The 8,604-nt window shown below is 44.0% G+C and overlaps 1 protein-coding gene across 1 annotated transcript; it reads left to right on the plus strand.

Annotated features, from left to right (window-relative positions):
* Positions 1–372: 372 nt before the first annotated feature.
* SDF2 (stromal cell derived factor 2) lies at positions 373–6,895 on the plus strand. The gene is made up of 3 exons (XM_060081280.1): positions 373–586; positions 2,674–2,870; positions 6,230–6,895. The coding sequence occupies exons 1-3, from the start codon at positions 433–435 to the stop codon at positions 6,515–6,517; spliced, it is 639 nt and encodes a 212-aa protein (XP_059937263.1). The 5' UTR covers positions 373–432; the 3' UTR covers positions 6,518–6,895.
* The last annotated feature ends 1,709 nt before the right edge of the window (positions 6,896–8,604 follow it).

Here is an 8,604-nt window from a genome sequence, read left to right on the forward strand (position 1 = left end):
CAACTGTCTGGTTGAGAGTCCGCCTGCCGATGCAGGGGATACGGGTTCGTGCCCCGGTCTGGGAGGATCCCATATGCCGCGGAGCGGCTGGGCCCGTGAGCCATGGCCGCTGGGCCTGTGCATCCGGAGCCTGTGCTCCGCAACGGGAGAGGCCACAACAGTGAGAGGCCCGCATACCGCAAAAAAAAAAAAAAAAAAAAAAAAAAAAAAAAAAGAAGGCAACTGTCATAGGGCCCCCGTAACAGAATAAGCTGAATGAGGAGGTCGGAAGCAACCAGACCTAGCCTGTTCCTCAGGCCGCTCTAGCCAAAGGAACCATAAAGACCAGACTAGAGCTTCTTTTCGTCCTCTCTGTGGTTCCACCCGCGGCTTCCGGTTCCGGGGAGGGGCCGAGTTTTCTTCGAAGATTAGGGTCTCCGCGCTACAGACAGGATGGCTGCGGTGTCGTCGCTGCTGTTGTTCGGGGGTTTGTGGAGTGCTGTGGGATCGTCCAATCTGGCTGTCGTTACATGCGGTTCTGTGGTGAAGCTGCTCAATACGCGCCACAACGTGCGACTGCACTCACACGACGTGCGCTACGGGTCAGGTACGGCGACCCGGGTTCGGGTGGGCTGGGAAGGCCTGGTAGGCTCCGGAGGGGGCGGGGCCTAGAGAAACTCTTAGGGGTGTGGTCTGGGAAGGTTAGGGGAGCGCGAGGGAGGTTCCTGAGGTCTGGAGGCGGAGAGTCCGAGAGTTGAGTGGTCCTTAAGCATCTTAATCGTAATCTTAGTTTTTATGTGGTGAGCTTCGTGCCAGGCACATTACATATTTGCTTTTTAAGACTCACAACATTCCTACGACGCATAGACTATTATTATCCTCATTTTACAGGCGAGGAAACAGACTCAAATAAATCGCATACTCAAAGCCTTGGCAGCTAGTGAATGACAGTATGGGGTTCGATCTACATCTGTCCAGGCTTAAAGTCTGCTTTCAGTTACTGCAGGCTGGTACTACTCAGTGCAGGAGAGACAGACATGTAGAAAATTACAGTAAGTGCTGTTATTTCTGAAGTCTTCCAAGACCTCATTCTTTGATTATAATTCTCTGTTCTAGCTCTTTTCCATCTTACACTTGCTCTTCAACTCTTTTCCTTTGGCCTCTTTTCACTCAGACCTTATCCTTTTTGTAAAGGAGAACTGAAGCACTCACTGGAATTGGAGAGGAAACTGTTGAGAGGGCTTTTTAACGTATGAAACTAAAATGCTTAGCTTGTGGGTTCATTTATAATTCAGCAATTATTTGTAGATTCATTCATTCAGTATAGATTTAAGGAATCTACTGTGTGTCTAATATTGTTCTAGATACAGGAAATACAGTAATGAGCCAGTGAGCAAGTGACAAGAAAACGAAAACAGAAAGGAGAGGAAAAAAGTTAAGGTCGTGAGATGTGAGAGACATCTAAAATGACTGCTAGATTTCTGTCTTAGATAACTGATGATGCTATTAGCTAAGAGAGGAAGGAGTTCTCTTAGATGGAGACTGGTCTGTGGTTTATGATACCCAAAACCTGTCTGGCCAGGTAGACTAGGAGATGAACTGAATTGTCATTGTCGGGACGTCTTAATAATTCTAGCGGTGGGCTTCCCTGGTGGCGCAGTGGTTAAGAATCCGCCTGCCAATGCAGGGGACACGGGTTCGAGCCCTGGTCCGGGAAGATCCCACATGCCGCGGAGCAACTAAGGCCATGCGCCACAACTGCTGAGCCTGCGCTCTAGAGCCCGTGAGCCACTACTTCTGAGCCCACGTGTCACAACTACTGAAGCCCACACGCCTAGAGCTTGTGCTCCATAACAAGAGAAGCCACCACAGTGAGAAGCCTGCGTGCTGCAACGAAGAGTAGCCCCAGCTCGCCACAACTAGAGAAAGCCCGTGCACAGCAACAAAGACCCAATGCAGCCAAAAAAAAAAAAAAGTTGAAATTGTAAATTAAAAAAAAAAAAACTTTTGTAATATGTTGGATATATCACTTACAGGAATTGGAGAGCTGTAATGGCTTGTTGGATTGAAGTTGACAGCAAAAACCGGTCTCATTTTATTTTATTTTTAATTAATTTATTTATTTTTGGCTGCATTGGGTCTTCGTTGCTGTGCGCGGGCTTTCTCTAGTTGCGGTGAGTGGGGGCTACTGTTCGTTGCAGTGTGTGGGTTTCTCATTGCAGTGACTTCTCTTGTTGCGGAGCACGGGCTCTAGGTGCACAGGCTTCAGTAGTTGTGGCATGCAGGCTCAGTAGTTGTGGCTCGCGGACTCTAGAGCGCAGGCTCAGTAGCTGTGGTGCATGGGCTTAGTTGCTCCACGGCATGTGGGATCTTACCAGACCAGGGTTCAAACCCGTGTCCCCTGCATTGACAAGCGGATTGGATTCTTAACCACTGTGCTACCAGGGAAGCCCTGATATGGTACACTCTTAAACATAGTTTGTCATATAATAACTAATACTATATTAATACATATAGTGTTTTTCATATATATTTTAATGTCATAGAAGAAAAAAATATGAAGCATGGGGTTTCCTTCCCAGCCCCCCAAACCTATTTTATGACACAGGGCACATTATTAGCCATAGGAAAGAGAGGGGTCAGGTTGAGCTCACCCTCTTTTCTTTTTCTTTTTCTTTTTTTTTTTGACTGCAGGTAGTGGGCAGCAGTCAGTGACAGGTGTAACCTCTGTGGATGACAGCAATAGTTACTGGAGGATACGGGGGAAGACGGCCACAGTGTGTGAGAGGGGAACCCCCATCAGATGTGGTCAGCCCATCCGGCTGACACATGTCAACACTGGCCGAAACCTCCATAGTCACCACTTCACCTCACCTCTTTCTGGAAACCAGGTGAGGTGGCATCCTGTGGGTCATTGCTGCTCATTACTCAGTTGAGTTGTTTGATATCTTGGTTCTTAGCCCTTTCTGTTCCAGGTATAGATCTTCTCTTTTGTGCAGACCTGAAGAATTGCCTCTGTCTCATAAGTGTGAAGGAAGTTGTTTCTGGTCAAAATGGAGACTCTACATTTAGATCAGATCAAGAAGTGAGGAAAGAGAGAATAGGTATATGTTAGTGTATCATAAGTTATCTTGATAAATCTTGCAATAAACCCAGTGTTTTCCAAACTTGCGATAAAAATTATTATTTTTTAATGATGCCAACTAACCACTTTAGGAAAATGAATTAGGTATTGTGCCATTTTTTTTAAGCCTTGAACTTCTGAAGGATGTGGATCCCTTAATGACTGCTTCCCTCCCACTCCCCCTCTGTACATATTTTCCCCTATTAACGTCTTAACATTAGTATGGTAAATTTGCTACAGTAAATAAAGCAATACTGATACGTTATCAACTAAAGTCTATAGTTCATTCTGATTTCCTTAGTTCTTACCTACTGTCTTTTTTCTGTTCCAGGATCCCATCCACGTTACATTTAGTTGTCTCCTTAGACTCCTCTTGGCTGTGACAGTTTCTCAGATTCTCCTTGTTTTTGTTGACCTTGATAGTTTGTTTATTTATTTATTTATTTTGCCGTACGCGGGCCTCTCACTGTTGTGGCCTCTCCCGTTGCGGAGCACAGGCTCCGGACGCGCAGGCTCAGCGGCCGTGGCTCACGGGCCTAGCCGTTCCGTGGCATGTGGGATCTTCCCGGACCGGGGCACGAACCCGTGTCCCCTCTCCCCTGCATCGGCAGGTGGACTCTCAACCACTGCGCCACCAGGGAAGCCTGATAGTTTATTTTTTATAAATTTATCTGTTTATTCGTTTTTGGCTGCGTTGGGTCTTCGTTGCTGCACGCATGCTTTCTCTAGTTGCGGTGAGTGGGGGCTATTCTTCGTTGCGGTGCGCAGGCTGCTCATTGCGGTGGCTTCTCTTGTTGCGGAGCACGGGCTCTAGGTGCATAGGCTTTAGTAGTTGTGGCACGCAGGCTCAGTAGTTGTGGCTCGTGGGCTCTAGAGCGCAGGCTTAGTAATTGTGCACAGCTTAGTTGCTCCGCGGCACGTTGGATCTTCCTGGACCGGGGCTTGAACCCATGTCCCCTGCACTGGCAGGCGGATTCCTAACCAGTGTGCCACCAGGGAAGTCCTGACCTTGATAGTTTTGAGGAGTGCTAGTCAGGTATATTATAGGGTGCTCCTCTGTTGGAATTTGTCTGATCTTTTTCTTATGATTAGACTGGATTTATAAAGGTTTTGGGGAGGAAGACCACAGAGGTAAAGTGCCATTTTCATCCCATCTATCTAGGGTACATAGTATCTTACGATTGTTGATATTGATTACCTGGCTGAAGTAGTGTTTTTCAGGTTTCTCTTGTAAAGTTATTCTTTTCATTTTTTCCCTTTGCATACTGTACTCTTTGGAAGGAAGTCACTGTGCACAGCTCATACTTGAGTTGGGAGTTATGCTCCTCTTCCTTTAGGGTAGAATAGTTACATAATTTATTTGGAATTCTTCTGCATGGAAGATTTGTCTTTTCTCTATTTAGTCAGTCATTTATTTTCATTGGTACGGACTCCTGGATATTTATTTTATACTTTGAGTTATAATCCGATACCACTGTCTTCATTATGTTGCTCACATTTTTCCAACTTTGGCTGTTGGGAGCTCTTTCAGTTGTCTCCTGTGTCCATTTGACCTGCTCCCATCATTGTGTATGTGTGTGGCTATGTTTTAACACTTCCTTACTTTCTGGCAGTAAAAGATATTCCAGGCTCGTCTTGTATATTTCTTGCCCCAGTCCTAGAATCAGCTATTTCCCTATGGAGTCCTGCTTCCTTTTATTGGAAAAGGGTATTCTTAAACCAAGATCTAGGCCTTTCATGAGCTTGTTGCTAGGGGGTTTTGTTTCTTTTAGGCCCTCTCACCTGACAGGGCAAAGAAATATGTGTATGTACGTGTATATACTCATATTTATTGTAAGTGTTCACATATATAACCATCTATATCTATATTAAGTTAAACATGAGTTCTTACTGATGCCTCCAATTCTAATCCATTGCCACGTAGACCATTTTAGCCTCCTCCCTTTGCTTATTTGTAAATTCCCACTCTAACAGTGAGACACCCGGCTGCTAGCACTGTCATCCATTTACTTACGTGTTCAGTTCCACTATACAAGTATAGGAGTAGAATTGTTAATTATGTGCAGTTTCTTTTGCCTTTAGTCTTACAGACTTTATTTCCAAACGACTGATTTTTATCATCTAAAATTTTATAGCTCTTAGTATATATTTAAATCATATGTGTCTGGTAGTGGTCATTTTGTAATGTATAGAAATATTGAGTCACTGTGTTGTGCACCTGGAATTAACATAGTGTTGTAGGTCGATTATACTTTGATTAAAAAAAATTATGTATGTCTGAAATAATCACTTTAAAAATTGTGACGGAAACTTTGAATTTTTGGCCTTATGGAGAATGGGATTAGAATACGAGTGGAAGATAGAATCTGCTGTACTCTGCTCAATTAATATTTATTATTTTATTTAATTCTTATTCTCACAATTATTTTGTAAGGCATTATTGTCATCATTTCATAGAGGAGAAAATGAAAGCCCAAAGGAGTTACACAGGAAGGGACAAAGCTGACATTCAGGGTTTGCCTGTTTCCAGAGCCCATCCCCTTTCCAACTTGTGTTTCTCACCACGTCACTTAATGTCTAGTTCAGGGAATGAGGCAGGAATATTTTTTTTTTTTTTTTGCGGTATGCGGGCCTCTCACTGTTGCGGCCTCTCCCGTTGCGGAGCACAGGCTCCGGACGCGCAGGCCCAGCGGCCATGGCTCTCGGGCCCAGCCGCTCCGCGGCATATGGGATCCTCCCAGACCGGGGCACGAACCCGTATCCCCTGCATCGGCAGGCGGACTCTCAACCACTTGCGCCACCAGGGAGGCCCGAGGCAGGAATATTTAAAGTCAAATAACAAGAGGTAAAGTATTTGAAGACTATAATAGAAAATATAAGGCACATAGAGGAATATTTGCAAAGTAAACGTTTGGACCATAATCTTATGGCAAGTGATTTCAGGTCCTTGGTGTCTTTTTATCTTTTTTCCACAGTTTTATTTTATTTTATTTATTTTTAAACAACACTGGCAAGCCTCTTATTTATCACTTTTGGAGAGTCTTAGTTTTATTCCCATTGCCTCCCTCCCCTTTTCAAGCCTACATGTCAGCTATACTAATGTCGCTACCTATCTGTGTCTTCCAGGAAGTGAGTGCTTTTGGTGAGGACGGTGAAGGCGATTATCTGGATGACTGGACGGTGCTCTGTAACGGGCCCTACTGGGTGAGGGATGGTGAGGTGCGGTTCAAGCATTCTTCCACTGAGGTTCTGCTGTCTGTCACAGGAGAACAATATGGTCGACCCATCAGTGGGCAAAAAGAGGTGCATGGCATGGCCCAGCCAAGCCAGAACAACTACTGGAAAGCCATGGAAGGCATCTTCATGAAGCCCAGTGAGTTGTTGAAGGCAGAAGGCCACCACACAGAGCTATGAGTCTGGAGGCTGTGAGCCACTGTCACCACACAGTGTTCATAGACATCTGCTGCTCCTTCACCCTTTGGATCCCTGCCACGGGTGACCATGTCACCAGAGATGAAGATGCATGATAGGAAACAGTGGATGTGTTTGGAAGCCTCAGCCCTTCACAGTTGAATTTGTTGTTCTCCCAGACTTGGGTCAGTTATTTCTGAGTATAAGACTTGTTGGTGAAGGAGCAGGTGCTTTTTATTCATATTAATAAAAAACTGAGGGAGGCATCCCTCCTAGCTGGGAAATTTTTATTCCTCAGAATCTTGGCATCATGGATTATTAATGTGTGTGACTTTTCTCCCACTTTCTTTCTCCAGAATGATATAAAAAATTTCACTGTTAGTCACTGTATTGTCGTTTATTAGGCATGCTATTTCATAATCTGATTAATCCTTGAGTCCTAAGAGTCATTGCTAGCACTCTTTTGACATGATGGGAACCTTTGGTGTGGGCCCTTTTGAAAGCCTTACTTGCATCCCACTTTTTCTATCCTTACCTTCACTTCTCCCTCAGCACCTCATCTTTATTAGATTTTTGACTAATTATGGCTATAGACCCTTAATAAGTAGCCAATAAAATGTTTTACTTTGGGTATGCTAACTGTACTTGAGAAAAAAGGGTAGGGGTGGAAAGTGGAACCAACATTTATTTACTGCTTGCTAAATACTGGGCACCATATTATAGATCTTACCTCATTTAATCCTCACAGATATGTTACCGGGTATATACTACGATTTTACCAATGCAGAACAGAAAAGTTGAGTAACCGCCTGAATTCCTAAAGCTAGTAAATAATTTGAAGACAGGAATCCATATTTTTACTGCAGTACAACTGTGTTTAGTTCTTGGGAGATAACTATACTTTTTGGACAAATGTAGATGTCTTTCTCTGAAAAGGGGATTAGAAATCTTTTGTCCTCTACTCACCTCACTTCTTCCTTTCCTCTGCTTGGCAGTTCCAGGAAGTTTGCTTTTCTGTCCTTCAAGGGTGGTGGTAGTGGTGAACAGAAGTGTCTGTCATCTGCTGGAATTTCAGTGACCAGCGGGCCTTTTTATTTTTAGAAACTTATGGATTTTTCCCTTACTTGCCTTAGGGAGTTAATGTCGAACATTTGGGGGTACCAGGTCTGTGCCAGACGTGACCTGTAACATTCAAAGACTTGATCTCTTTTACAAGGGCTTGTCTCAGTAAGCCGAGACCAGGAACCAGTTGAGCTCCATCTCTGACCTCTTCCCTCTTTTTCCACTTCAGTTGCGTTGCTCCCTTGAGAGCTCTCCAGAAAGTAGGCAAATGATAATATCAACATTTCATGCCATTGATATAGTTGGGAGTAGGGTGGATTAACAGTCTGGGGAGAAAGAAAGGAAGTGATAGAAACAGCTGAGTAAAGGGATCAGCTTTCACAACATGATTGAGAGTAGGGAGTTGTGTTGCAAGTACCCCTTCGTGGCTTGGTCAGAGTTTTTACTCAGTTGTTGGGCCTTCTCTGAAGGTTCACAGACAGAACATACCTTGAAGCTGCAGGTTACAAGGTGGATGGCGGAACTATAGCACCCGAGAGATAAGTAGAAACTTGAAAAAAACAGTGGTAGAGCCCTTGGGAAGATGTGAAATGACCAATAAGAGGATTGATTAGGTGAGGAAGGAAACCAGTTGGAGGGGTAAAAGCAACTTTGGGTAACCTAGGTGAACGTTGACATGGTGCTTTATCTGAAGAAGTGAAAAAAGTCTCCCAAGAGAAATCCTGAAGGATGTTTATGGAGATGAGGATGTCAGAGCAAAGGGATATGAAGTACTTATTTTGAAATAAGTATGTCAAAGAATCTGAAGCTAAAGAATTTTTTTTAGCTTGTACTGTATTAACATCACTGTACTAGAGTTGGAAGGAATCTTTGTCCAATGACTTCACAGAGAAGGCAATCGGCAAAATAAAGTTGGCCCTGAATTCTCTATTTCATATAATTATGTTTGCTTCCTAGATAAATTGTTGCTGAAGAGCAGGAACAATATTCTTTATTTCTGTGATAACCCCTGGCCCAGTGCCTGGATT

The sequence above is a fragment of the Mesoplodon densirostris genome, chromosome 18, assembly GCF_025265405.1.
Source record: "Mesoplodon densirostris isolate mMesDen1 chromosome 18, mMesDen1 primary haplotype, whole genome shotgun sequence".
NCBI classification, from domain to species: Eukaryota; Metazoa; Chordata; class Mammalia; order Artiodactyla; family Ziphiidae; genus Mesoplodon; species Mesoplodon densirostris.

Excerpts from the sequence above, each read along its gene's own strand:
- SDF2 (XM_060081280.1), top strand. The coding sequence starts at position 433 with ATGGCTGCGGTGTCGTCGCTGCTGTTGTTCGGGGGTTTGTGGAGTGCT. Across the intron at positions 587-2,673 it reads CGACGTGCGCTACGGGTCAG|GTAGTGGGCAGCAGTCAGTG; the intron begins GTACGGCGACCC and ends TTTTGACTGCAG. Across the intron at positions 2,871-6,229 it reads CACCTCTTTCTGGAAACCAG|GAAGTGAGTGCTTTTGGTGA; the intron begins GTGAGGTGGCAT and ends TGTGTCTTCCAG.